This window comes from Neodiprion lecontei, chromosome 5 (assembly GCF_021901455.1).
Source record: "Neodiprion lecontei isolate iyNeoLeco1 chromosome 5, iyNeoLeco1.1, whole genome shotgun sequence".
NCBI classification, from domain to species: Eukaryota; Metazoa; Arthropoda; class Insecta; order Hymenoptera; family Diprionidae; genus Neodiprion; species Neodiprion lecontei.
The window spans coordinates 4,388,875-4,416,654 of NC_060264.1; the positions used below are offsets into that span (position 1 = coordinate 4,388,875).

The 27,780-nt window shown below is 40.2% G+C and overlaps 4 protein-coding genes across 18 annotated transcripts; 2 read left to right on the forward strand and 2 right to left on the reverse strand.

Moving 5' to 3' along the window:
• The first annotated feature begins 185 nt into the window (after positions 1–185).
• Positions 186–3,804, forward strand: LOC107227302 (U6 small nuclear RNA (adenine-(43)-N(6))-methyltransferase). 8 transcript variants are annotated; one of them, XM_046741580.1, is made up of 7 exons: positions 186–663; positions 737–1,008; positions 1,183–1,402; positions 1,482–1,622; positions 1,756–2,125; positions 2,226–2,427; positions 2,509–3,804. In XM_046741580.1, exons 2-7 carry the CDS (start codon positions 904–906, stop codon positions 3,010–3,012), a joined length of 1,542 nt encoding a protein of 513 aa, XP_046597536.1. In that variant the 5' UTR covers positions 186–663; positions 737–903; the 3' UTR covers positions 3,013–3,804. The 8 variants fall into 8 exon arrangements, with proteins under 8 accessions (XP_046597536.1, XP_046597535.1, XP_046597534.1 ...); XM_046741579.1 differs by having other exon boundaries at positions 757–1,008; XM_046741578.1 differs by having other exon boundaries at positions 762–1,008.
• On the reverse strand, positions 3,346–16,867 carry LOC107227311 (clustered mitochondria protein homolog). 2 transcript variants are annotated; one of them, XM_046741576.1, is made up of 17 exons: positions 16,619–16,867; positions 11,096–11,394; positions 10,580–11,002; positions 9,489–9,855; positions 9,273–9,409; positions 8,863–9,143; positions 8,628–8,754; positions 8,315–8,489; positions 8,032–8,234; positions 7,804–7,945; positions 7,513–7,718; positions 7,194–7,400; positions 7,003–7,101; positions 6,537–6,875; positions 6,187–6,459; positions 5,969–6,094; positions 3,346–5,874 (listed from the first exon to the last, which is right to left on the reverse strand). In XM_046741576.1, the coding sequence occupies exons 1-17, from the start codon at positions 16,713–16,715 to the stop codon at positions 5,230–5,232; spliced, it is 4,146 nt and encodes a 1,381-aa protein (XP_046597532.1). In that variant the 5' UTR covers positions 16,716–16,867; the 3' UTR covers positions 3,346–5,229. The 2 variants fall into 2 exon arrangements, with proteins under 2 accessions (XP_046597532.1, XP_015523906.1); XM_015668420.2 differs by having other exon boundaries at positions 6,537–6,881.
• A 228-nt stretch (positions 16,868–17,095) lies between these two features.
• LOC107227323 (mRNA export factor Gle1) lies at positions 17,096–20,833 on the forward strand. Of its 2 annotated transcripts, none has more exons than XM_015668434.2 (8): positions 17,096–17,405; positions 17,503–17,802; positions 17,877–18,335; positions 18,518–18,608; positions 18,671–18,931; positions 19,014–19,318; positions 19,390–19,768; positions 19,859–20,833. In XM_015668434.2, exons 1-8 carry the CDS (start codon positions 17,391–17,393, stop codon positions 20,110–20,112), a joined length of 2,064 nt encoding a protein of 687 aa, XP_015523920.2. In that variant the 5' UTR covers positions 17,096–17,390; the 3' UTR covers positions 20,113–20,833. The 2 variants fall into 2 exon arrangements, with proteins under 2 accessions (XP_015523920.2, XP_015523921.2); XM_015668435.2 differs by having other exon boundaries at positions 17,506–17,802.
• LOC107227322 lies at positions 20,465–27,682 on the reverse strand. 6 transcript variants are annotated; one of them, XM_046741585.1, is made up of 7 exons: positions 27,152–27,682; positions 24,132–24,312; positions 23,840–24,056; positions 22,851–22,993; positions 22,619–22,748; positions 21,325–21,507; positions 20,465–20,917 (listed from the first exon to the last, which is right to left on the reverse strand). In XM_046741585.1, exons 1-7 carry the CDS (start codon positions 27,157–27,159, stop codon positions 20,748–20,750), a joined length of 1,032 nt encoding a protein of 343 aa, XP_046597541.1. In that variant the 5' UTR covers positions 27,160–27,682; the 3' UTR covers positions 20,465–20,747. The 6 variants fall into 6 exon arrangements, with proteins under 6 accessions (XP_046597541.1, XP_046597545.1, XP_046597542.1 ...); XM_046741589.1 differs by having other exon boundaries at positions 24,132–24,319; positions 27,152–27,680; XM_046741586.1 differs by having other exon boundaries at positions 24,132–24,335; positions 27,152–27,680.
• Positions 27,683–27,780: the final 98 nt, after the last annotated feature.

Genomic DNA, 27,780 nt, shown 5'->3' on the forward strand with positions numbered 1-27,780 from the left:
ATAGTACGCATGTAGTACACACACACACACACACACACATACGCATATCGTACTTTGGCACGCACCATAGCACGCATTATCAGGTGGTACAAATGCGGTATTGTGATTGGTGAGATGCGCGATGAATGAAGGAGTGGGCAAGACAGCTAAATTCTCAGTTTCTGAGCTCTCATCAAAAATTAAATGATGGCTCCATTACATTCCATTATTTTGCCATCATTTCATTTGAGGAGAGTCAGTACTAATTAGCCTTTAAATTCTGAAAATTGATCATACAGCCGAAATAAAATTGCAGGCACCGGCATCGGTGGCCATCTTGTATCTTGTGTTTGAATTCGTCTGGTTTTAATGTTTTGAAAACATTTTTTACTTAATTTAAAGCTAAATTTTCATCTGGCTTGCGTTACTTCAGGGCGGACCAAGACGAAAAAAGTTGATTTTGAAATACACTATTGAAGAATACATGTTCATTGTCAGGAATTTGTCACGAGTGCGACTCGAAATTCGTTCGTACCTCGGCAGCTGCGTATTTGTGTTTGTGCTGTCGGCTTTAAATGGCTTCAGTAAGAAAGTATGGAATCTGAGTCCATATAAAGACAAAACGCAGGATTATAAGGCATACGAAGACCTGTGGAAGCGAGGAATGTGTCACGGACCTACTAGGTAACAGTTCAGTGTTAATCGTCAGTTTTCCCGTACACAACAAGTCAAGAGTCTAATCGAATTTTTACACTAGTTTTTTTTCAATCATTCAAGCGAAGCCGGTAGTCGAGAAGCACGTCACTGTATGTCTTGCGAATTTTAAACCTTGTGTAATGGCTTGTTTCAAAACCTGCAGCGTGCGGAATCACATGTCAGGAAACGTTGATATAACCTATAAATCCAGTTGCGTCGAACAAAAAAATGTCTTTGCGACGGTTCATGCATCCGAGGAACAAGTACAAGCAGGAGCCAAATTTCAAGCAACTAGCCATACTTTATCCGGAGTTTCGTAAAATTGCGACAACGGTAAAAACAGTATATCACATTGAAACATCACAGTGCTCGCATGTGCCTATGACATGTCTAATCACTCGATTCCCGCAAGACACTACACACGCGATCGATTATTTTCTGTTGCACCTGATTCCTCAGTTTGAATTCGCATTTCTGTTATGTTGCATAGATTTTATTACATTTCAGGATCTCGCGGGAAAGGTGCGGATTAATTTCCATGATCTAGAAACCTTGAGAATACTGACCAAAACCCTTCTAAAACATGATTATGATTTGAACGTAGATCTACCAGCCACAAAGCTGGTCCCAGCCGTACCTCTGCGTTTGAATTACGTACTCTGGATAGAGGATTTAGCAAAGCACGCCGGTATTACAGACATGTCTTTGATTTCTGGCATTGACATAGGTATAATTGATTCACCTGAAATTGAGTTTCAATTTTATGTAGTGCTGTTGATATACTTTTAATTTAACTCTCTTCAAAGGCACTGGAGCGGTGTGCGTCTATCCATTGTTATTTGCAAAGATCTATGGATGTAGAATGATCGGCACGGAAGTTGATTTGGAAAGTTACGAGTCTGCGGTGCGTAATGTAAATAGCAACAACTTGCATGACCTCGTTGAAGGTAAGTAGAGTCTAAATGGCTCAACGCTGTTACTGTAACAATAATTCCCATCATGCTCTGTAATTGTTAATGATTTTTCTAGCTACAGATTCCTTCTTTAAATGAATATAAAACTCTTTGTCTATCTCATCAGTGATACGTGTAAACAGAGGTACGGTACTCAGAGGGTCAGTACCTGAGAACAATGTATATACATTCACAATGTGCAATCCGCCATTCTTTTGTGCCGAAGAGGACACGGCCACTGGATCAAAACCTTCAGGTTCCCGAATGCCCCCGCGAAACGCACCATCTGGGAGCGAAGCTGAATTGGTCGTAGAAGGCGGGGAAATACAATTTGTTTTGAAAATGTTGAACGATAGTGTCGAGCTGAACAATAAAATAAAGATCTATACAACTATGCTTGGTAAAAAGACTAGTCTTACATTTTTGTGCAATGAATTCAAGAAACGAAATATCGAAAACTCTACATGGACTGAATTTTGTCAGGGTCATACAACTAGGTAAAGCAATTACATGTGTTAAATTATCAAAGTTCTTGGTTAAGATGTCAATTTTTAGAATACAATATCATGACATAAATTATCAAATTTATTTTATTAGATGGGGTCTAGCTTGGACTTTTCTGTCAAAAGATGTGCTGGACTTGACAACTGCACCAGTCATAAGAATTAGCGGATGCAGCAAAAAATTAAAACAGAAAGCTAAACGACCTCCGTCAGAAATAACTTTCCCTGTAAGAGATGGCATGACAGAGACTAAGGAATTAGTTTTAATACTGAGACTTTTATTCAATGAGTTGAAGGTAACGAGATCATGTATCTTTCTTTTAATGTTGGCAAACAAATTAACTGGTAGATATTGACACTAAAATTGTATTGAACAGATCCGAGTTGAAGAATTACATGTGAATCCGCAAGAATCGAGTTATTGGTGTTGCCAATTGATGGCTGATGAGGACACATGGTCACATGGACGCAGAAAGCGTCGAATGATGGCTAATCAAAGTTTACCATCTAAAAGGCCTTGCCCAGATATATTTTCTGAGAATGATTCTGAGAAACAAGAAGCCTTGGATGCATCTTTCGGAGATGATTCTGAAAGAGAAGAAAAGACTACAGCGTTGCCAAATGGTGTGAATACTCAGCCCGTCAAAGGATCGTTTTTAATTTGCGATTTGGTTGTGGGGGAGATCGAACCTAATGATAACGAAAAGAAATTGAAAATATCAATGATATTTGAAAGTGGTTCTGGAGGTAGAAATGCATTGGAAACGTTACGACAGTATTTTATAAATAAGTTAAACGTAAGGGAGTTCATAAAAGCTCAAAGTTCAGTTAAAAATAAACAAAGAAAGCGACGAGTCAAACTGAAAAAGGATAAGACGTAAGATCGTTTAACGTATCAATGAGTTTTGAAGATATGACAGAACCATTGTAATTATTACATGGATACTGTGAACGGACATAATAAAACTTAAGTTATTAGTTTGTAACGAACGTAGTTGCTTGTCTGCCCTGCTATCTGATCTATTCGTAACTACTATTCTACTAAAAAAAATAAAAAAAAATTTTGTAGATTAGTATTCGTAAATACTAATCTACAAAAAAAACAACATCAAATGTGTAGTAGAATGTGAGAAATTTATTGATTATTTCAAACAAACATTAAAAAATGTTGTATTCATTTTGCTCATATTTCAACGAGCGAGAGCAAACACGCATTTCATATAAAATGGTTTTATTCACGTGATGATTTTTACCAAATTACATAACAGATAATATATGTATATCAGGTATTTAATGTTTATCCTTACCGACTAACAGTTTTTATCATTGTTCAATCTTCCTAACGAGTGCGAGAATAATATTACACTAGATACTAAGAGAAAAAAAAAAAAAAAAACCAACAAAAACAAATTAACGAGTGAAGAAAGTTTCTTCTCATTTTGGCATTATTCTGACGAAAAACATAATTACCTCAATTTTTTATGTTTTGCTAACCCAGTACTTGTATTACTTCAAATATTAAAGTAGTGATATTACAAACTGCTGTATACGATTCATTTTCGTAATTTTCACGACGCAATTGATTATTTGATGTTAGTTCAAGACGGATGATTTAAACGCGTATTTTACATTCACTTTGACGTTCAATTTTATGGAGATACTTGTCGAATGATTTGTATAATGAAAAAATGACCAGTTTTCAATTCAAATTCAGAAAAAATTTGAAAAGCTCAAGAATGATATAACTAAGTAATTGCTAATTAGTGGCATGCTCTAGGAGAGCTTTGTAGTATTTCCAAACAATGCAACTTCCCTTTATTTTATTCATGATTATCAACAAACGAAAAGTCAAACGATATAGTAGTACAGTAATGAACCACAGCATTAAAAGTTCTACGATTACCACATGACTTGAAATCGAATATGTATATTTCAATTTATACGAGTATGCTACTTAGTCATATATTGTAGTTACATTTATACGTAATATTTGATATTCGAAGACTTCATGCTACATTATTTGATTACTCTAAAAATCACCACTTCTCATCTCGCTTGTCTCAAAGTTCTTATCTTTTTATTATTGCAATAAGCTTTGAAATACGGTATCTAAAACGCCGTAGCTAAAATTAATGATTGCAAAATAATGTCTACGACTGCAAAAGATGTATTGACGTAGTTATTTAGTTATGTTCTCACATTCATCAATATCACTTTTTCATTTTTGGTTCCGTTTAAAAGCTACAGAAAGAAACGCTAGCAACGACCGAGAAATATTTAATCTCCTATAGGTAGTTTGAGCGATGATTACCTATGACCCATGATGATTCATCTTTAATGACTTATACGATTACATGTATGTATAAATCATTGCCCTGTGGTGATAACGAAGGACTAAAAAGCAACTGACTCGAGCTAATGGCTTAATATTACGATAGTTCTAACATTTCATTCCTTTAGACTCTAAAAAATCGAACAGACGAATTGAAATTCACTTGGAAAACTCACGCGATTCGAGTTCGAAATAATGAAAACATTACTGTATGTGTGAACACACAGGTACGTATTAATCAAAACAGTTTTATGTACTGATTAAAAGTACATACTTTTATACTCGTGTATCATAGATCAAAGTATATATAATATTTGACCGAACCTTGTTCACTATCTACACAAACAGCGAATCAGCAAAGTAATATTTTACACGTTACTGCTTAAGCCCGTGGAAACTAGATTCGGAACATGCACACGGCGATTATACGTACGTATGCTTGAACAGCTCATATGTTAAAATTGACGATAACATATATTTACACGAAGTCAATATTTTTGAAAAGTCGCAGATAGATTAATTCAATTGCTGCAGCTTTTCCTTCATCTCGCTGTAAAAACTTCCGAGGTCTCTTTATGGTCAGGCGAACGCGAGTTTAATGTCTTTTTCTTCACTATCCAATACCTGGGAACTTCTGAACCCAGATCTCAGCATTTAATTCTTGCAATCCTACCGACGCGTCGTTCGCTTCAAATAATTATTTGAGATATAATAAGACGGGAAGTTTTGAACAGACTCTATCTCCATTTTAGCTTATTTAATAAACTCAGCTCTCCGTTGCCACAGGATCCGCTGTAGCACCGACTAATTGCTTCGATTCATCGTTTACAACGTCATTTGAGTCTGCTTTTTTCGTGATCTGATTTGATTCTGTTGTTTTTTCCTCATTTTTACCGTTCATCTCTATCATCTTGACCTCCCCATCTGGAGTCTGTTCCTTCTGACGCTTTTCAATCTCTGCTTTGAAGTTCTCAATGTCCTGCTGACTTATTTGCACAAATAATATACCGTTTATCACGTTCAGCATGTCGAGTACAGAGCCCATGCTGGGTGGCTGAATCTGAATTGGGGGTAAACTAACACCGGGTTTACCGGTGTAAATTTCATTCATTTTTTTCTGTAGCACCACTGCCTGCTGCGTCAAATGCCTGAGACAATCGCTGCTTTCCTTAGTTTTTTCATGCTCCTCTCCCAGCTGCTGTTTGTAGATAGCGTACGTTTCTTTTTCATTATTTAATGCTGCACGAAAATCACCCATGCAGGATTGAGTTCTCGCTACCAAATGATAAGAAACAGCAACTTTCAGGGAACGTGGACCGTGATAGCGCAGGTTCAAAGCCAACGCATGCTCTAGGAAGCGTAAAGAGAGTTCATACTCTCCCACAGCATGTAATATCAGAGAAATATTACTCTGAAAAATAGATTCATATAAATTTTTTTTAAACCAAATTTGCTATATTCTTTACAACAACCTACCTGTTTCTAATAGTTTTCAAAATACTCACATCGAGGAGTGCAACTTCCGGGTGATCTTCGCCGCATACGATCAAGGCTAGGTATCGGGCTCTGTACAAAAGTCTTAGAGAAACAGAAACTTGGCCATTTGCGAATGAGTAGAGTGCCAGATGAATCTGTGAATGAGAAGGAAGTTGATATTTAAGGAAAATTGTTCTTATAACTTGGTTTAGGAGCGGTTGGCTCAGATTTTTATCAAAATGCATACGTATTCGGTAATGGTGTATGGATGATCGATGCCGTTCACTCTCTCCGACATAAGGACTGCCTTCTGCTGTGTTGAAAGAGCCTCTGCATGATCTCCCATTATATAATTCAGTCTTGCCAGCATTCTTAAGCATTGAGCAATCTCTGGGTGCATTGCACCATAGACATTGTTGAGTAAATTCAGAGCCTCGCTTATCAGTTCATACCCGTCTTTTAGGTATCCTTGTTGAATTTTGCTTTGTCCCGTCGTGTAGAAATTGTACGCATCACTAGCCTGGAAAAACGAATTAAGTTGTGAAAATAAAAAGCTCTACTATACAAAAAAAATTATGATAACAGAACGTTATTCACCCTAGGATTGATGTGCTTTACAACTGGAAAGATGTTGAGAATGTCTTCTTCAAAGAACGTGGCACGGTTTTTATTCTCAAAATTGTACTCTCTGAGCAGGATCTGTATTCCAGTTTTAACGCAAAAACCTCTGAGCAAAGAGATCTTCTGTAAATGGTAGTGTTCAATTGTGGCATCTAGGGAGTCGGAGGCTGGTGTTTCCCAGTCGTAGTATGCCTTCAAGTCTGCCTTAATTTGAGCCCAGAGCGATTTTGGTGTCAACGATGCCCATTCGACCTCTGATTGCTGTGGCCCGTTGGCTCTACCCTTCCGTTTGTTGCGTCGCTTCGCTGTCTTGCTCTGCAACTATCAAATTACAAATTAAAGTAATAACGGATATAAGAAGGCTTGATATTAATTCTAAACTTTTAACTAATCGGACGTCAAAAATCTTCTATACAACGCTTTTTTTCAATCTAGTACCAACCTCTTCTACACTCTGCTGTGGATGTGTCAATTGAGCGGATGAAAATAGGCAGTTGAGGAAGTGGCTTATGGCTGCAGAGAGACACATTAGCTCAGTACCCTGTAAAGAAAAATAGAAAATCGAAATAAGAGACCGCAAATTTTAATCCAAATAAATTGGACGAGAGAAAGTTTGTTGAACTCTAGGTTTACCTGCATGTACGACGTAAAGATGTGCTTTGCCGAGCGCAGGACGAGCTCGGAAACCGCAATTCGGTTCAGGTATTTGAGTTGAGGAACGGCTGCCAACATAGCTGCGAGCTTTCCAAGATAACGGACGTTGATTCCGCGGCCATGTAGAGCTTCCACCAGAGTATTACCGTCCATAGCTGCCGCGGTGTGATCCAAACATTCGCGAATCTTGAGAAGAAATGTACGGTAGAATATTTTAATAGCCGCAGGTGCTCATCGTAACAGCATTAGATTCGCTTCAAACAACACGTACAGTCTCACTTTAGCTTTTCATACGTACAAAGGTTGGTAGCTGTACTGTGAGCAGAAAATCAGCAGCGTCCCTGACTAGCTGTCTCTGTTTTATGAGGGCGTCACCGTTGTCGTCGGGGTGCTTCACCCCTGGAGAGTATACGTCAGGGTTGAACCTCACATCAAATTCCGCGTCGCGGAGACTGCCGACTGCCGCGGCTGCTCGGCGAACGATTTCCTTTGTGCTTTCTTCAACTAAAGTAAAATCAAGACGCACAATCAACATTTGTGTGAGAAAGCTGTACGGAACATCCTGTATTAAGGATTTAACAATACATACGCTCCTGCTTTTCTCCTCCGGTTATAGAATCAGTAATGCTCTCGACTATTTTCTTCGCTTCATCTGCCTCAATGCTTGATTGTGCTGAGTCCTCCTTGTTGCTATCGATTGCAGGAATCGCTGGCTCCTCCTTCTTGTCCTCCTTAATCCAAATAGAAATCAATTTTAGGTCAAACATAATAATGACAGTCTTATAATTTATGCACCTTTAATGGTGCCATGACCTACCTTCGAACTCGATTCTTTGTCCTTGTGGGATCTTCGCGCCGACGTCAGCTCTTGGAGATGAACGGCAGCATGCTTGATAAACTGGACGTATCTCGCCTCGACAAAGGAGTCGATTAGCTCTTGGCGGAGGCAAGCCAGCCGGTGTTTATGTTCGACGGGAAAACCGAGGGCTCTGGCTTCCTTGCTTAGTTCAACACCTTCAACTGAAATCAAAGTGTCTCTTTATTAAAAGACTTTCCAAAAGTTGAGTAAACGTAGTTATTCGGTGAGGTTTGAAACTAACGTTTGAGGAAATTCACATCTGGCGGAAAAGTCCGCAGCAAGTCCAGAACGTAATGTCGCGAGTCGTTGCCGATGATTCCCTTGCACTCCACGCTACTGCAAAGCTCTATCTCTTCACCTGCGTCGTTTACTACTTTGTGCGGTAGAATTTTCAACTGCTGTCCAGCCTTGTTCAACTGTAATACGTAAATAAATCAAGGTGTTTATCTAAATTTATGAACGTTTATATAAGATACTGTGAACAGCCTGTTGTTTTTAAATCAGCATCGATAGCTGTCAAGGTTGTATGGATATTCAATGGTTTGCCTCCTCACCAATTCCAGATACTTTGGGTGGGTGAGAACTGATTTTCCAAAGTCGATCGATCCGTAAACCACGGATTGTTCCTGCTCCCGTTCTAAAATTCCGGGAATAATAGACTGAGCAGTGACGCGATATCCTCTGAAATATAAACGTAGCAATCAACACAATATTCAACGTTTCAAACAACGTGAATTTTTTGGTTCTATGCATTAGCAACCCATGAGGCATGTAAGTCTCAGCCATTACCTATAATCTATGACGACAGTTCCGAGTGTGTATAAACCAGGCAAATCTACAGCGGCATAGACCCTGACACCTTGAAGATCGTTGCGAGGCGCCACAAAGGCGGCAGCGTCACCGCCTAGTTCCTTATAGTGATCCCTGACATCGAATCCCAGGGAGAAGAATATATTGTTCCAAATGAACATTTGCATTTTCGCCTCTTCTCCTGGATTTATGGCCATCACGTTTCCGTCAATCACGGCTACAGCCCCACGCGTTGCTGCGGCGACAAAATCGCTGTGTACCTAAAGTAGTCAAGCGAATTATTACAGAAGACGGTTTGGTAATTTGCTCGCAGTTTCCGAAGGCACGTATATCACCGAAAGATTATATTAATTAAATTATCCATCGCATACGGTAATAAGGATTCGTACTTTGAAAATTGCCCGCTCACGAAGAAGTCTCTCGGGAAGATTTTTTCGCGGCAATTCGCGTGTGGTTTGCAATTCTTCGTTCCAGTCTCTGGTCTGGCCAGGAATATGTTCCTCGTAGCCCAATTTGGAGGAGAATGCTGTGACGAAAAAAATGAACGTAACACATGAGAGGTCAATTTCCGAAAACAGCGAGGATAGAAAAAGAAAAGAGCTTACTGTCTTCCGCACGTATCGCATCGATCGTATGTTCAATTTGCGGAGCGCTCCATGCATAGAGTTGATAGGGAGTGGCAACCCTCTCAAAGGGATGTCTCTGTGTTCTGCGTCTCTGCATCGCGGCGAAGCCTCTCTTAAACGCCGGGCTCAGCTGATTCAAGAGCTCTATAAGACTGTGACACAGGTGACTGGGGGTTGCAGGCTTTGGATTAAAAGACTCCTTCGAGGACTGGTTGACAAAAAATCCACGAGCACAGGCGGTGAGATGGTACTGTTTGTCCTCCAGGGTAACTATGTGCAGATACATCAAATCGCCGTGAAGTTTTCTGTATCCAGGAGGCGGGTTCCAACCGGAAGTGGTCAACACCTATAATTGAAAAAATTGCGTGGCAGTTAAGGATTTAGTCGTAACTCGGTTGAAATTGTTTCCGCAAAACTCCGCTGTAGGGTGGTCCGTTAGAAGGATATTTTTAATTTTCGACCGGCTCGCCTCCAAATCGACTCCATATAATTAAAAAATGATTCCCTAATTTTGTCAAATTTTTAACTCACCTCAAACCCATGCCCCAAAGAGGGAGGATCCCATCCAACCCTTACAGGGGCAGAGGGGTCTTTTGGGTCACTGATTACGAATCTGAACTCAAAATTTGAAAATTCAAAATAGCGGATCCAATATGGTGGAGGAGAATTCAAAAAGTCATTTCATTTCGCTAAAACTCGGCACTCGGGAGTTTTCGAGGTCGCTGACTACGAATCTGAATTAGAAGTTACAAAATTCGTAACGGTGGATCCAATATGGCAATATCAAGTGACTTGTGGGGTTTTGGTCCAGCATATTGGAACCACCACTTTGAATGTTCAAATTTTGCGTTTAGATTCGTAATCGGCGACCCAAAATACCTTCCTATATCAAATTCCCTCTAAATCCGATCGGTTGATGTGGAAATCCATCTTCTTTGGGGCACAAGTTAGAGTTGAGATAAAAATCTGCAAATTTTTAATTATCTGGAGCCGATTTGGGGGGCGCGTCGATCGAATCTTTTTCTAGTAAATCGCGGACTTGGAAATCTGCAATATTCGTTTGATCTCACTTTCAAACAAGGCGGACACCGCTGCTCCTTGGCCTGAGGTTGCAAGGGTAGCAAGGGCCTGTCTTTGCTGCCCGGTATGATGTAGTCTGGTGGAGTGCAGTCGACGGAATCGGGCCGGGCCTTTTTCTTCTCCATGATATCACCGTTAGTCACGACGTTGAGGAAGGCTAGACTGCTGCACTCGACGCCGTTGTAAGCGTCGCCCGGATCGACGGATTTCAGGAGATCCCTGACGTGTCTGACGTGAATCCGGGCTTCGCGCATAGTGTAAGGTTCCTCGACGACCTTTATGACCGATCCCTCCTTCAGACCCTCGATATTTTTCAACTCTGCAAAGTTATCGAGAGTATTACCGTCCAGCTGAAGGGAGAAACATGTCCTGTGGCAGGTATCCTCGCGATCCATGAGGAGCTGGTGGATCTCCTGGAAGTAAAAAAGAAACAAGAAAATATTTAGTAGTATGAAATTCTTTGAATGAATTTCATCGCTAAATTTTGTACAGCGAATTCAACTTACTTGGACAAGCTCCATGCTGGATACTTGAATGTCGAAGGGTTCGTTACCCGGACTGACAATTTTCACGGTGAATCCCATGTCCTGGATGAAGACGACTTCCTGTTCGTTTCCTCCATCCTTTTCCTTCTCACCGGGTTTTTCGCTCTTCTCATCTTTGCCGGCCTCGCTTCCGTTGCTGCTGCTGCTGCAGTCTCGCGAGGACTTTTCCTTCTCGCCTTCTTTCGTAGCTTCGACTTCGCCCTTTTCGACAACGTTCTCAGTCGCGCCGGTCCCGCTGCTCTCTCCGTTCTTGATTATTTCTGTCGATTTAAAATATAACGTCAACGTTGATAAAGTTTTTTTTTTTTTATTAAAACTATATATACGCAATCGGGAACAGGCGGCTTCCTCTCTTCGCTACTTGGCCAATTAGCATCGACGATTACTATAATCAGTACGTATGGGGCTTCAATATTTAAGCTATGAAAATTGAAAACCAAACCCCGATGTAACGAGCGATGGTTTTGCATTTTGGTGCAACTTTAAACACTCCGTACAAACACGTGCAGTGCGTATAAATACATGTCGGTGTACGTACACCGAGATTTATAAATAAACCCCGATGTAAATAGTGCAGGCGCGAAATGCCAGTTATTTTTACCAATTAGTATCTGTATCTATATGTTTGAGATATTGATCACGTGATCAAATCTCCTGAGAATACTCCTGTTTCAATCCAACCGTAATAGTGTAAGACGAAAAAAATTGATTAAAAAAAAAAAAAAAAATAACTGAAAGCCCGTGGCAATCCAACGGACAGGCGATGCTCCACTCACCGTGAATGCTTTATCGAAAAATATAAGAGATAAGGAAAGGTGCGGAGGACGTGTAAGCCCGGGGGGAAGAAAGACGGCTCCAACGCAAATATCAATTTCGTCGTTATCGTTGTGTGAACCGAGAGAAAAATCTAGCGTATTAAAAAGGAAACATATCTTTATTAAAAATGTGGAAAAATGCGTTTGTCAATTAATTCGAATAGATAGGAAACAATACGCGTCGAGAATTGGTTGATCCAATTTCCGATTTTGCACATATAATACTGATCGATGAATTTCTCAAATGTAGTTAGGTATAACTTGTGGTGAATTTATAGTTCTGTACGATCATATTGGATCGTCGTGATGGCGACATACGTGCGGTGTAAGTACACGTATGTACATATCTTTTTAAAAAGGAGCGATAACCGTAGGGCGACTTATCTATTCTCTCTCACGTTCTTCGTTCTTCAGTTTCGCAAGTGCAATCAACTCGAGCAACGGTTGTAATAGTCAACGATATATTCATCGGGTGCTCGATAAGTACTTGACGATCGATTAATTCGATATTCTCAAGAACTTGTCCACGAGGATATTTGTCTACATATGATACTTTCAAAATTAAAAAAATTAAAAAATAATAATCACTGTACATTCGAATTCGAGTAAATTGATGAGAAAAAGTACCGAATAAATTGTTTTATCCTCGTTATACTCGTTACCTCTCTTTTCGTCCTTCCGTTATGCCGTTCCCCTTTCATAACAGGGCGAGTTAGTTGAAGAAATTATCATCTCTGAATTATACCTCAGAGAATTAGACCTCGCGTTCTAATCATCGTTTTCTTCGCGTGCTCTCTTTCTCGATCAATATAAAACGACGACTATATACTTCCATACGAATTATTACCAATTATTAGGACTACGTATTACAGATATGTATAGTAGCTCTTTCTATGTACGGATACATGTTAGTTTCAGTTAGTTATACAGCTTTGTTAGCCGTTATGTGCTGTTTTTTACTTATATATACAATATTCTAGAATGCAGTTGCACTGTAGTAATAATTAGTACTGACCATTAATTTTTCTTCTTTTCTTTATTGTCAGCTGGTTTTCTTGTTTCAAGTCAACTTGTATCTGACTCTTTTCGTTTCTTTATCTTAGTTTAGTTTATTATTGCGTAAAGTATTTGTTAGTATTGTCCTTAACCTACATTAACGTTATACATAAGTAACAATAAAAGTTATCCATTTCATTTATCATCTATCTACAGCGTGTACGTAGAAGCTATCGATCGATTACTTCGATGGAAGAAACCTTAGATGATACTTGCGAAGCTTAATTTTCTACACATGCTACGTAACGAGCTGTACTTTTCTTTGCGCGATGTTTAAACAGCATGGGCTTTAGTACCTACGCATGAATACTAGACGCTTATATATATACTAATGAATTTCTGGAAATAAGGCGTTTCAATCGTTAAGATACGAATACCAACTAAATTATCTCTGCAAGAATTGTATTACTATTCAGTAGTTTACTTCCTCATTTATCGAATTGGACGTACACTGAGAAAAATGTCATTTGTTATAGTAACTAGAAAAATTCAGTAAAACAGGTATCGTTAAAAAAAACTGTTCGAATATCGTTGGAATTACGAAAAACGAGGTACGCCTAACCATTTTGGTAATTGCAACGTAAAATCGGTTTGCGAGGTTTACTCTACTTTTTTAGTTAAGCAAGGCTTTAACGTCAATTTATCGTTGCGCGAGCATTAAATTTTCGCAACAGTTGCAAGAAAATCTAGCAACAGTGATCGTGATGAGAAAGAATAGTGACGGATACTAGACTTTCCGGTAACAGCTATAAAACTAATTTTCATTTTCTACCTGGAACTATATTTTTCGATTCTGGTTAAAAAATGAAAATAGTCCAGGACCGAGCGGTAACCGGAACTAAAAATTCCTCTCAGTGTACACCAGCATGCACGAATAGAATTTAATTCGTTTTGTTTTTTCACATCTTTCTGATCGTCAAGCGGCCGCCTTCGGTGTAGGCAATCAATCAGCCTTTTCGAGGCACAAAGCGCTCAACAAAGAATAAAAAATTGCCTGTCACGGTCGCCCGGATGTGCATTACGCTTCCAAGAGTTTGCCCGTCGGTTTAACGCACGGCGATTAGAAAAGGCCCTATTATCGCGCGTATCTATTTACTTTCAAACTAATATCCCAAGTGCGCTGGCCATGCTCTCATGTCGTAGAAAATGCCCCCGCGGTTGCTCTTCAGCATGCCGTTCATCCGCGCTCGCTTTGCTTGCCTTCCTAATTATACACTTTATATACTCGCGCAGACAAGCATTTCCACCCTGCCATGCTCATGGACGATGCTCGTTCTCTCCCAACACATACGCCCAGGAACACCGTATTATGTACATGCGACGTCTCGTTCGTCCTCTTCCATGTGTATTCTCGTTTCTTTTGTCATTTCGTTTCTCGGCTCCTCTTGTGCTTCCTTTTCTCAATCTTCCCTTCGACGTGGTCGTTATTATTATCATCATACCTCTCGTCGCGTGGATTTTCTTGCACCGCGATACCCGTTGCATGTGCAAACGGTATAACTAACGGGTACGGAAAGAGGAGGACCGAGACGACGTTTTGCCTTAAACTGGCAATCAAATGAATCGATTTAACCATGTCGTAGCCAGGAGGATTTCAAACTGGTAGGTATATACGTTTCGTTATCCGCAGGCAATATTGCCACGTTCGAAAACTAAAAGAAGACTATGCGGTGAAACGTTCCAAGACATTGCTGCACTTGTTCAGCTGCACAGCTTTGGTTCCGATCCCTGATTAGATAGCATCACGATGATACGGGAGGCAATAAACTCTTCGGAGAATAACACTCGCGCACGGTTTAGGTACAATATTCACCGAAAAATCCAGACGAATTGCTTGTCATCGTTTACCCTGCGGTAGCTCATTTCAATTATGATATAATAAATCATAGATAGAATAGGAAGTTTCTCGTTTAGAACACGCCGCGGCCGATTCGTAAAAAAGGGTATCTTTAAATTTAGATTTAGACACGAGAGCAGACTTTCTCCAGCTGCTTTGGTTGCACGCGTCGTAATATTGAGTCGATCCTCAGGCAATACCAGGTACAAATATGCATACAAATACTAATGCTGGTGAATGTCGCAAGTTGAATTTTCAGTTTCTCGGTCTTCACCGAATGCAATATTCAAGACTAAACTATTCTTGCCATCCTCCTGTTTGCCGTGAAATGACACTCGGTGATTGGCAGCGTCTAAAAATCACCGTAAAGCCAAATTTAAATTGCAAGCGGGCGGCTAACGGCGGCCATGTTGGTTTTGTGCCGGCGTATGAATTCGTTTCTCATAATTTTCTCCGACAAATTTGCAACTAAATGACAAGTTGATCTACGCTATTTTATACGCATACATTCGGCTGTTCGGAAAATAATTTTTCATTTACGAAAATTATCGGAATATCGAGTGAGAAAAGAGTGAGAGAGAAAAACGTGAAATATCTTAATTACAATGAATATACCAATGAAAATAGCCTTTTTGCAGCCAGATTCTGGTCGTAGCGAAGAAACCACATGCATGGGCTTTCGTATTCACCGAAACAACGAATCGTGGCCTCGAGACTCTCGGTTCAACTCTCGGTAACTACGCACCGCTCTATGGGACATTGATTTCTCAGTTTGCATACTCTTTGAGTTTGCCATGTACAAGCAAATTCGTACGGCATACCAATTTCAAGGAATAAGAAAAACCTGTTTCATTTGATTTCGGCAACGCATTGATTGTAGTGGTCGGTGAAAAATCGCTGTTTATGGGACGGTGTACTTTCTGCCACAAAAATGTTAATGATCAGAATAGCATTGAATAATTTTTAGAATAAAAAACACGTCTGTCTGCAGAGTAAGCGGCGTCAATTTTCGAATCACGAAAACTCGCTTTAAAATCAATTAGAATACCATAGGAACAAATGAAAACCATTATCCATCCGAGATTAGTGTTACGGGTATTTATTGTGAAATAGACTGAGCTTAGAGGTATTTACTTTTGTGTCATTGCGAAGAGGACAACACTCCGTGTTTCGATCCGAAATGCAAAGGAGAGGAAAATAAAAGAAGTCAGGGGAAATACACGGAGTGAACGGAACGATAAATTCGTTACTAATGATGATGCAATTTGAGGGAAGGGGCGGACCAGTTAGAAGCGGTAATGTAGATCTGGACGCGAATGACGGGAAAAGCGAGAGTGTCTGTTATGTTAATAAATTCAGTTTATTATCAATCACGTATAAAATTGAACGCGATCGATCGATTCGATAACACGAGAAGGGCGCGGGCCTGTCTATGGGCGTCCATCCTCACGTTCGAAAATCAAAATATTTCGTCTGCAGCGTCGGCTGCTGTTCGAGGTAGGAGTCGCCGCCGCAATCGGCGCGCTCACATGACCCCCGCACTGGCTCGTTCGTAATTCGAGTTACATAACCACCCGGCTAATTTCATGATATAACTACGTTGTTAAACTGCAACAAAACGCACGGGGTGCACTAACGTAGTTCGAGAATCACTGCGTTACGTAACGGTTAGCGTTAAATGTTGGATTCGGAGGTTGGACCCGGTTGAGACTGGCTGAGGTAAAATTGAAAAAAAAAAAAAAAGACGAGGAAAACGTATCAACATTTTTCGCTCACCCTTCGCGGTCGATTCCTCCTTCACGTTCCCATTCACTATCGGAATCTTTTCTGTCCCGTTATCACCGGTCGTCTCCACCTGCGAGCCGAGAGCCATTATTTTTACAATTTTACAACCAACCCTGCACTCTCACACCTTTCCTCCAACACAACCGCACAAATACAGGAAATTATTTTTCACGGGGACCGTCGTGCTCTGCTCCGCTCCGCTGTTGCTGCACGTGCGTTTCGACCAGAGTACAAAGTCTAGTGCTTTCCATTGGCGCATTCTCCTCGTTCCATGTTCACATTACTTCTAGATCTTTGTGGCAATTCGTTTCTTCAAGGTCAGCGTTGATTGGACGGCCTTCGAGCTGCCACTCTTATAAAATAAAATTGTCACTTGATCTAGGGTCTTTTCAAATATCACTAGAGAATAAAAACGCAGCCGTGAACCGGTGGCGACATCTGACACAAGCAAGACACATTAACATCAGTTGGGTACATTTCCAAACTAACAGTGTGTGTGGTTGTTATGTTGCTAGCGTTGTCAAATATTTAACCTATTGTATTTATTAACCTACAATGTATAAAATATAGTTTTGTTGAAACATGTGCTACTGATATTATGAAATAAACATCAGCTGACTATGGGGAACGTATTGATACCCCTGCGGCCAGATTGTTCAAAAATTTGATAGAATAATGAAACGGAGGACAAACGACTCCTAATTGACGTATTTATATAACTTTCTTTGGACTGTACAACGATATAACACATTTTGCAAGAACAATGAATGGCGAAACGGTATGAATAATAGTTAATGAATTTTTGAGTTGAAAATTGTTAATAAACCATTTATACGTTAACAAACTTATGATGCATATATAATTCTTATTTTTAGCAGCATAACATGAATGACATTACCTCAGACTTTACGTGTCTCAAAGTATCCGCTTTGTGTAAGGCGTCTCGCATATCAGACGCTGTTCGGCACGTCACGATTGGTCCAGACTCTGTCTTGATTCCTGACTATCATGTGGACAACGAGAACATTGAAAATGAGCCGAACAACGGTATAACCAAAGAGGTTAGACCACAGCCGAGGTCACAAAGTCCAAAAATATCAACCAGAAGCGGTATAACTTTTTCGATAAAGAAAATCTTGCTCGAAAATGAGGTGCAACGAAGAGAAGAAGTCAAAGTAAGAAGCTTACAGCAAATTTCCTTTACACTTTTGGCCAAGAAACAAAAACCAACTTTGCATTCATTTTTCAGCAAAACATGCAACGCCGCCTTCAGAGTATGATGAGGGCGGAAGCTGAACTGCGAGAACAAATGGCTGTGATTCGGAACACGATGATAGCTGACAGAGAGCATCAGGAAAGTCTAGAGAAGGATGAAATTGCCAGGCTTGAGGCTGAGGAGGAACACGTGGCTCAACAAAATGAAATTAAAAGGAAACATGAACAGCAATTACATGCACAGAGGATATTGGAGCGGAAAGAGAAATTGGAACGGGAAGTTGAGGAACAGAGAATAAGGAATCAAGAAAAGCAAGTACTGTTTGAGAAAATGCTCCCGCTCCATGCAAGCTTTACGTCGACTTACCAGAACATCAGCACGGTATCAAAGTCCTGCAAGGACAGGAATATCCTTGGACCTGCCTTTGCACCGCATTCAGTCAAGCTGAAGGAGCTCAGCAAACGCATGGAAGGACTGCTCGAGCGTGCTAAAGTGAGGTTTTACTGTAGTGTAATTGCAGGATGCTTACTTGATCTGTCTTTTCTATTTTTGGACGTTTTGTGCTTCTTATATTCAATTTACCAATTTCTTTTCACAAACAGTCGAGTAAGAGCCCTGTAATTGCTCTATAATTTGGGACATTGACGACTGGTAACTAATGGTAACTGTTTTAGTCAGGCGAATTGACGGAAGAAGATGTTAACACTGCAGAGAGTCTTGCAAAACATAGTGAGAGTATCTTGAATACCTTCAAGCAAGAAATAGGTTAGTAGATACTAATATCTAAGTACAAACTGTTTCACATATTTTACCTCCTATGTTTTCAGATCGAATAAATGCTACCTACGATGCAGAAGTAGCTCGCAGGGAAGAGGAAGTGAGACAAGCCCAAGCGCAGATGCAATTAATGGCTTCTAAGGCTCAGGAAGCTGCAGTTCAACCTGATCAAAGTCCAAGTGAGACCAGTATTGAAAGTACTGGTGTCGAGGGCCAAATCACAGCAAATGCGTCAGAGGAGAATAGGGCACCAGAGACTACAAATCAGACACATTTATCAGTGGAATCAGTCGTCCCAGAGTCTAAAACAGGTGAGTGATGTAATTGCTATTTCATGTGGATAGCAGCTTTCGGTAAGAAATCACCTTGCTAATCTTTGTGTTTCATTTTCAGACGATCTTCTTGAGTTTGTTGACAAGGTTTCACTGCATACTTACCTCGACAGTCAACAGCTACTAGAAAATCATAAAATCATGTGCTCGCCTCTAACGCAATCGGAGAGTACAAAGAAGTTCCGGTTTGAGTGTCAAAAAGCAATAAATATACCGGTGAATGCGATTTCCGGTGTTAGCAGAGAACATCTTATGGACAAATACGAAAAGCTGCATAATTTGCTGGGCGGAAAGCCGCCGACTAATGCAAACCAACATCCGCAAGGCATACAGTTTTGCAAGCATACCTTGGCCAAGAAATTTGTGGTACGTTAAATATGTCGATGAAAATTTACCTTCTTTTTCATTGCACTACAACTTTCCACATATCTAAACAGAATCAAGGCGAAGCTCTAGTCTCCAGCAAACCGGAAATGGCATTTTCCGTTGCAGCAGTTATCGTGGCTCTCTGGAACGACTATCCGGACTTCGGTGAACTACTTTTGGCCTATTTCTACAAAACGTGCCCTTACTTAGTTCCGATATTCCTTCCTCAACAACAGGGCCAGTCTAACGAGGACTACTACAAATCATTGGGCTACAAATATTCAGAAGATGGAACCGTCGAACGGCAGGACAAATTCTTGAAGAGAATGTCTGGCTTGATGAGGCTTTATGCGGCTCTGACTGTAACCAGGCAGCGAAAGCTCGTCACGAGTTCACATCCCCATGGCTTACAAAACGCTTGGAGATGGTTGGCTGCTATTTTGAACATCGGTAAATGTTATTCAACGTTTTACCTGACTGTATTACTGAAAGTGATGTTTTCTTTGAATATTTGTTTTCAAATACGATTTTCACTTACAGAACCACGACCTGACATCTGTGCAACCTTGATACTCGACATGCTTGAAGTGACTGGACACGCGTTGTGGAAAACTTATCCAAAGCAATTCCCAAAGCTGCTGGCCTTACTTATCACCCAATATTATCCTCGTATGCATAGCATCGGAGGTACAGCCGGTGGTCCTCTTGCTCGGTTGGAACAGTTTTTGAAAAATTCTTTGACCAAAGGCTCTATACCACCCCCCGATGGTCAGCTGCCCCAAAATTTTTGGTAGCGGAGTAATTTTCCGAAAGTTTTATCACGGTGGAATCACGCGTCGTTGTTCGAAATTTCCGATGCTTCAACTAGAGATTGTTATTGTGCCGCTGCTTTTGTTGATTAAAAATCACAAAAAATTTTGGATTCTGTACATCGAATACCGTTAATAATCGCGTCACAGCCGTCGCGTGCATAATACTTGACCATAACGTGTTATGTGAATTATCATGTTAGCTCATTGTCGTGAGATTCTTTTTAGTGTAAATTAATTAGGCGGTTCATACAAGATTGACGAAAGAGAAGACGCGTCGAATTTGTAACAAATTTTTCCAATTTATTCAATTAGATAAGTTTCTTTTTTTTTTTTGATACGAAGTTTAAGCCACGAGTATACGTACACGTAATGAAGAATATGTTCGATTTAATATCATCCGTCAATTAAAATTTAACTGTGCTTTCTTCGATTTGATCGCACAGAAGGGCGAGGATGTTGGTCCGTCTTTTGCTGTATAACGTACCATGTACTTAATATAACAATGACAACCTCAAGAATGTGTGATATTGAACAAAGAGATTAAAACAACAAGTACAATGTAAAATATTGAAATCAAACACTACTACAATCCTTCGATCAACAAATTATCATCAAATCTAATAGTAACGAACGGTCGTTGGCACATCCTCTGCGCCTTCGTCGGTCATGTAGGCGTCCAAGGAATTCGACGTAAAGCCGATGACTCCGTAGGGAGAAAATCGTTCTGTCCAATGTTCGTTTTTCATCGCGGAGAGCAAGTACGATGATATTTTCTTCCTCAGTTCAGCTGTGAAGAAAAAATCGGAGCTAGATATGTGAAATAAGTGTAAAATGGGTGAAAGACAGGTGGCTATCAAGTAAGCGTTCGAAACCGCAGAGCGAGCCTATAATTTAATTCCTGTTATTATAGGACGAACGGCGCTTTACGTGTCCGAGGACGCGACGATGACTCGTCATTGCGTCAGCAGTGACGTAACCACGTGTCAAGGCGGCCTGGTGGGCCCTGATGTTGTCTTTTTATTATTATGATCCTCTTTTTTTAGGCGTTAGTCAAGATCTCAAGTCATCCGGTCAGCTTCATTCGATTTACTATTCAATTATGCCGCAACGGTGAATTACGCAAGCAATTTCGGGGATGCTGAGAAGCGGTTCGTCTAGCTGGCTCTGCGTGCATCGTTCAAACAAACCTCATACCTGAAACTGACTTATTGACGTAGATCGCGTACGGAGGCAACGGGCCAAGGCTCCCCAAGACGAAAAGGGAACCGATGCTGGGCGTCCGTTTTTGGTGAAAATTCAACACCGGCGCCTCGACGACTCCGACTTCCGTCTGTTTTCCCGCCACCATTTTCAGCGTCGATATTTGCGAGCCGGAATCTGCGGACACGGAAAAATAATGAATAAACTTGTCTTCTCTCTTTAGTTTATTTTTCTCCGCATATTTAGGTACGCGTGATGTTTTCTGGCCAGCAGCAGCCGATTCAAGGAGAACCGGTGTTGTGTAGTGTCCGTAAGCAAGAATTTCAGTGGGACGAACGAGCGTCTAAACGCAGTCGCTATGTAACTCGTGCTAAACGGGTGAATATTATCCGGCTGACTGAATCACGAGTCTCGATTTTGCAAACAAGAACGAAGATACCGAAGGGAGATAGAATTATAGGGGAAAAATTAATTTGATTCATTCTATTTTAACGATTTTCTTATTCTTAGAATGATTTTGAAGGATCGAAGATCTCAAAACATCATTATGTTTTGTTCCATTACTGTTTATCGAATTTCAAACAATTCCTAAATCACGAACTAACGGTTTTTCATCAGCACGAATCGATGCGATAACGTTACTAACTTTAAGGGTAGCCGCACTTGATTACTACGGAAAAAAATTACCGGCACATGCCAATGATAAAATCTCGCGGTTTTGAAAAATTAATTTGATTAAATGAAATTAAATTGAAGTGTACGAAATTTACGGTTAAACGTGTGATTTTGATGATGTCCTTTTTTCTCCGAGTAATTAAGCGCGGTAACCAACTTCAACACGGTCGAAACTACACTGATTGTAAGAGAAATTTTTATTTCCTGCTACCGCTCAGTCCTTGACTATTTTCATTTTTTACCACAATCGAAAAATATAGTTCTAGATAGAAAATGAAAATTAGTTTTCTAGCTGTTACCGGAAAGTCTAGTATCCGTTACTATTCTTTCTCATTACGATCGCTGTTGCTAGATTTTCTTGCAAGAACAAATTGACGTTAAAGCCTTGTTTAACTAAAAACGTCGAGTAAACCTCAGAAACTGATTTTGCGTTGCAATTACCAAAAAAGGATCGACGATAGCGCAAAATGGTTACGCATACCGCGTTTTTCGTAATCCCAACAATATTCAAACAGTTTTTTTAACGATACCTGTTTTACTGAATTTTTCTAGATACTATAACGAATGAAATTTTTTTCAGTATCGCATTCCGAAATATCTTTACAATACCTACCCAGGGTATTTCCAAAGAAAGCTGGACTCTCTCCCTTCGAACGCAGGTCGCTGAGAAGAAGCGTCGCGGCGCCTCTTCGTCGGCGAGGGTCCGGCAGGGCGCATCGGTGACCTCGGAGGTCCAAGATGTTCTATACGGAGTAAATATGGAAATCCGGATCGTTGGTCAAGGATAATTCACATCTGCGTGCACGGAGGGCGATTTGATAGTTTTTAAAATCATTGGTGCGTACCTTGACGTAAGGTCCATGGTCAGCGGCGACGACAATGTCGACGTAAACGTTGCCCGACGTACCGTCGTTTAATCGGTGGGCGAAGACGAAGGTGACTGGCAAAAGCTCGCCTTCTTTCCAATCGCTGTACGCCGGTAAAATGGCTAAGGAAATATTTTAATTGCGGCAACTTGTTCGTGAAGGTAAAAATGGTAAAAATTACTTCTACGATTTTCTACGAATTTTTAAATGGAAATTGAGACATTTCGTATAATTTTTTTTACAAAAAATTGTTTTCATACAAAGTTGTAAATATGAATAATTTCTTGTGAAAACTGTTCGATCTTCACGAAAATTTGCATTTTTTCAGTAAAACAAATCTGCAAGCTATTACTATTTTTAAAGAAAATTAACAATTCTTTACTAAAAACTATGCATAATTACAATTTTGTTCGAAATTATACGAAATGTCTCAATTTCCATAAAAATCCGTAGTAGAAGAAATTTTCATCAGGGGTTATCGATAAAAACGACGGATTCGTCGATAATTCGCTGTTTCAGATATCAAAACTATAATATGCTAATTATTTATCGCAGTTTCACGATGATTTATTCAAACTGCGAGGGCAACTCACGGCTCCTGGTTCAATACTTCTAAAAAAAAAAAAAATTAACATTTCTATTACTACGAATTTTTGCAGAAATTGGAAGATTTCTCATTACTTCTTACATAATTATAAATATATGCATAGTTTTTCGTAAAGAATTGTTAATTATCGTTAAAAATTGTAGTAGCTTGTAGATTTATTACCGAAACAAAAAAAAAAAAAAATTTTCATTGATATCTACAAAACTTTTATGACAAACTGCTCGTATCTAAAATTTTTTGCACAAAAAATTGAACGAAACGTTTCAATTTCCCTAAAAAATTCGTAGAAAATCTTAGAAATCATTTTCACCAGGGTGGTCACAACGATGCTTGTTGTTAATGTAATCGAAAATCTGATTACCCAGGTCGACGATATCCTTGGCGACGGGTCTGTCGGATCGAGACTCGTATACGAGGCTCACAGGGCGTCGAGTTGCAGCTTCGACGGCTTCGGCGAGAACCTCGAAGAGACCGACGGGGATTGAAGGAACCAAATGCGTTGCTAGGACCAGCGGATGAGCCTCCGGATCGATGGACGGCGGTGAAATCTTCTTGGTAGCAGCGAGGCTTTTCACCGGCTGCAATATTACGAGCGCAAAATTTCTAGGATCAATTTCTCGAGAGTTCCTGGATCTTCAACGACAAAAACTTACCGCAACGTTTCGCGGGGAACGTTCCTCGGGTTTCCTCTCACCGACGTTTACCGATTCCTTAGCCGGAATCGGATCAGCCTTCGGTGTCGAATCTTGATTCCTCTTCGGATTAATCGCCGAATTTTTTTCACTCGGCAACTTGGCGGAGCTGGTTAGCTGCTGCTTACCAGAGGATGACATTCTGGAATCTCACCCGAAATCGAGCTTCTCACGGAAATTATTTTTTATAGTTATAGTTCGATCGGTACGCGTGAGATGTCGACCTATTGCAAGAAAACTCGCAACCGATTTCTCAATTATTTCGAATATATACTTATATTTTCATACGTATAGGTATAGTACCAACGCCGAATACAATCAACAGGCGATACGATCACCACGTTTAAACGGAATGGCGGGGTCACAGGACGGAAATATGAGCCGATTACTAATACTTGAAAACAAATACATCAACGTCTGTTAGTGTATTCCTTCGCGTCTCGAATAATCCCGTTCGGCTTGTTTTCGATTTCAAACTCTCTGTATGCGCAGAGATAAAAGCACCGAGTTTCTTCTTTAACCTTTAGACCGTCGGTGATTTTAACGCACACACATATTTATATGCGGTTAATCTGCGGCTGAGCCAGATGCGAGCGAAAAATTTCACGTTCATTCGAAATTTTGATTTTTATTCACCGTTGAGCAAATTGAGCCTTAGATGGGTCAAAAAAACGGCTCAAGTCGACTTTGGGTATTTTTTTTCAAACACGCTGATCTCGGTCTTGTGTACAGTCTTATGTTCAAAACGCTTTTAGAATATATTATGCATGTATAAACAATTAGTGCCTCGATCTTCTGTCGGTTATACCTTGTACACACGGTACATATATATATATATATATATATATATACATGTATACACACACACACATATAGCTACTCGCGAGGGTTTTCCCGCGGACGGCAAGGATTTAAATTAAGGAGAGTCCGGCTCGCCTAAACTATACATGTATCCGTATTCTAATCCAAGTTACAGTTACTGCAAACGGACACGGTGCAGAGAGCATAACAGAATTTCAAACAGTTTCCAAGCGCTAGCGCACAGCAACACGGATGCTTATTTTTCACAAGAGTTGTAACGCGACAAAAGAGGCCTTACATTTCGCCCAGCCTTATAATTCAATTGTATTTGAGTGGAAAATTTTCTTATCGCGCACTGTTTACCCTACAAATAACTAGTAACTGTTGCGGGGTCGAAACGTACCCCGCGCGAACTTTGAACCACGTTCCTGAAAGCGGCGAAGCAATATCGTCGATTCCCGATTTCAACGGTTTTTCGTTAACAAAATGTAAATAAAATCAGATTTCCATATAAAAAAAAAGGAAGAAAATCACGCACGAGAAAGTAAGTCTGGAGTTTATATCGTCATAGGATCGGTATGCGCGATCGATAAAATCGTTAAGCGAGTTTGAAGGCAATGAAGAAAAATTAAGTCACCTTTGTAAAATATTATGCAGCCTATTTCCTCGATGCCGGATTATGTCGGAGGATGAGTTTATACGATTTCGCCGGTTCGATAAACGGCCTCGAAAATACGAACGTGCCGTGAATGAGAATCGTCGGCCGGTAAGGTAGGTATCCACGTATGTAACGAGGCACGTACGTACGTGCGGTTTAAGGTGCGTCGCACGTCTGAGCGTCGCGACGCCCGTTTCTCACCGTAACTCTCTCGGCTCGCTTGTCACAGCTTACTTATTATCTTCATTCGACAGCCGCGTGGTTAACGCGTGGCGGCAGCTGATCGTCGAACTTCGACACACAACCGAGTTACGTTTAATAAATGCCCGATACCGAAGGCTTCGCGTATCATTCGCGATTCGCACGTTTCATCGCACGCGTGTCGCTTACGATTGCACGAGTACGTGTCCAAGATGCGATTCGGCGAATCGGTACTTTTGTGTTATTTAACCACGTTGCGCGAGAGTTGAATCGATTTTTCTCTCGATCCCTGATATTTACGACTTATCGCAATCACTCCACGATTTCTTCGATCTCTCGATAAATATCGGAGTCGGATTTGTGAAATCGGAGTTCCAAATTTCAAACTGACGTTGTAACACGCGCCTGTGCTTAAACCGAATCTGCTTTTGAAATCGTTGATTCGTTGAAAACTTTATGAGAGCATCCCGCACTTGAAATTACAGAGAAAAGTCATTGAATTAATTAAATGGTGTCGTCACGGACGGCGGAGTAAATATTTATTCGTGTCAATTCAAGATCTCGTTGTATGACAAAATTTAATTCAAATCAATCTACGACACGTTTAATTTATTATAATAAAGTGTCTCCTTGATTTTATATGAAAATAAATATATTAATGACATTTTTCTCTCGGTGTGGGTGGAAGGATTTTTATGACAACGGTTTAGCCATTTTTTTTCTCACAATTTCACCGTAAACGTATCCTCGAATCGAAACCTCATTTCAAAGCTTCTGTGGCAGAATTTGTGGAAAATTATCGACGTTCTCGATCTTTTAGCACACGGTTCGGAAAAAAAAAAAAAAAAATAAGAACGGTAACTACTGTGCCTGCAATATTATTCAGTCCAATTTGTAACAATTGTAGTGAAATCTAATTACAGGTACCGAGTAGTTGCATATTCCAGTTTACAAAACCTGCTGTAGATTCCACACTGAAAAATGTTGCCGGTGTACAACAGTTATCAGAATTTACATAAATTATTCTAAAGTATAATATTTTTTTGTGTCAATGATGGTTTAGATACGGAACGTGTTGAAAACCTGACGGCGCCGTACGAATTATTTTCTTGTTTCGAAAACTCGTTGGGAGTAATAAAAATCTTGGCTCAATATTGCCGCCGATCTGTCAAGAGTGCGGTACAGAGAATAAGAATATAATAACATATACCTGACTCGCAATTAGCTATAAAGACAAAAAAAAAAACAGTCTTCCAAACGCGTTTAAATTAAAAAAAAAGGCGACGTCCGCTTACGGTTAGTTGTCTTTAAAAAAACTCACCCCGGCATAAGTATTAATTCCACGATCGAAGAACACGACGGCCGGTATTGGATGAATTGCGTTACTCCGCGATCGATGGATCACTCGCATGGTACGGTAGACTCGGTGCATTACTCGGCCTCGAGAGTAACTGTTTTGTATCCTGGATGTAAGAATATATATGCGGACGATGATGCACGCTCGCCTTTGTTCGGTAGCCTGGAACGCGTTGCAAACGGACGAAAGTCCCACCGACCAGAGGACGATCTGAAGACGGTCGGTGTGGACATCGCCCGGACGCATTGCGCACTGATCCTCTCGATCCTCGATCGGCGTTCTGCAGGATCGCGGGGATTCGATCCCGATGCTTCGTCCTGGGATCGAAGAACCGAGTCGACGAACGCGTGTATAAAGGCGCTGAATCCCGACGGAGGACTAGAGTTGAAACTTGAAACATTTCGTATTATTTCTTACAAAATTATAAGATTTTTTTCTACCGATAAGAATACAAATTTTCCCATCAAAAAATACAAGTTTTCGTTGCGAAACTGTATGCGTATTTACAATTTTATTGTACAACATTGTATGAAATGTTTAAATTTGTTTAAAAATTCGTTGTAAATTCGTAGAAATCATTTTCACCAGCAAAT

Coding starts and splice junctions, on each gene's coding strand:
- LOC107227322 (XM_046741585.1), bottom strand. Junction 24,057..24,131: donor GTTCCCCGCGAAACGTTGCG/GTAAGTTTTTGT, acceptor GTAATATTGCAG/CCGGTGAAAAGCCTCGCTGC. Junction 22,749..22,850: donor ACCATGGACCTTACGTCAAG/GTACGCACCAAT, acceptor TACTCCGTATAG/AACATCTTGGACCTCCGAGG.
- LOC107227323 (XM_015668434.2), top strand. Junction 17,803..17,876: donor AACGAAGAGAAGAAGTCAAA/GTAAGAAGCTTA, acceptor TTCATTTTTCAG/CAAAACATGCAACGCCGCCT. Junction 19,319..19,389: donor CCTTGGCCAAGAAATTTGTG/GTACGTTAAATA, acceptor ATATCTAAACAG/AATCAAGGCGAAGCTCTAGT.
- LOC107227311 (XM_015668420.2), bottom strand. CDS start 16,715: ATGGCTCTCGGCTCGCAGGTGGAGACGACCGGTGATAACGGGACAGAA. Junction 11,003..11,095: donor CCAGCATGGAGCTTGTCCAA/GTAAGTTGAATT, acceptor TTTTACTTCCAG/GAGATCCACCAGCTCCTCAT. Junction 5,875..5,968: donor CGGAAGTTGCACTCCTCGAT/GTGAGTATTTTG, acceptor TCTATTTTTCAG/AGTAATATTTCTCTGATATT.
- LOC107227302 (XM_046741580.1), top strand. CDS start 904: ATGTCTTTGCGACGGTTCATGCATCCGAGGAACAAGTACAAGCAGGAG. Junction 1,403..1,481: donor GATTTCTGGCATTGACATAG/GTATAATTGATT, acceptor CTCTCTTCAAAG/GCACTGGAGCGGTGTGCGTC. Junction 2,428..2,508: donor TTTTATTCAATGAGTTGAAG/GTAACGAGATCA, acceptor TGTATTGAACAG/ATCCGAGTTGAAGAATTACA.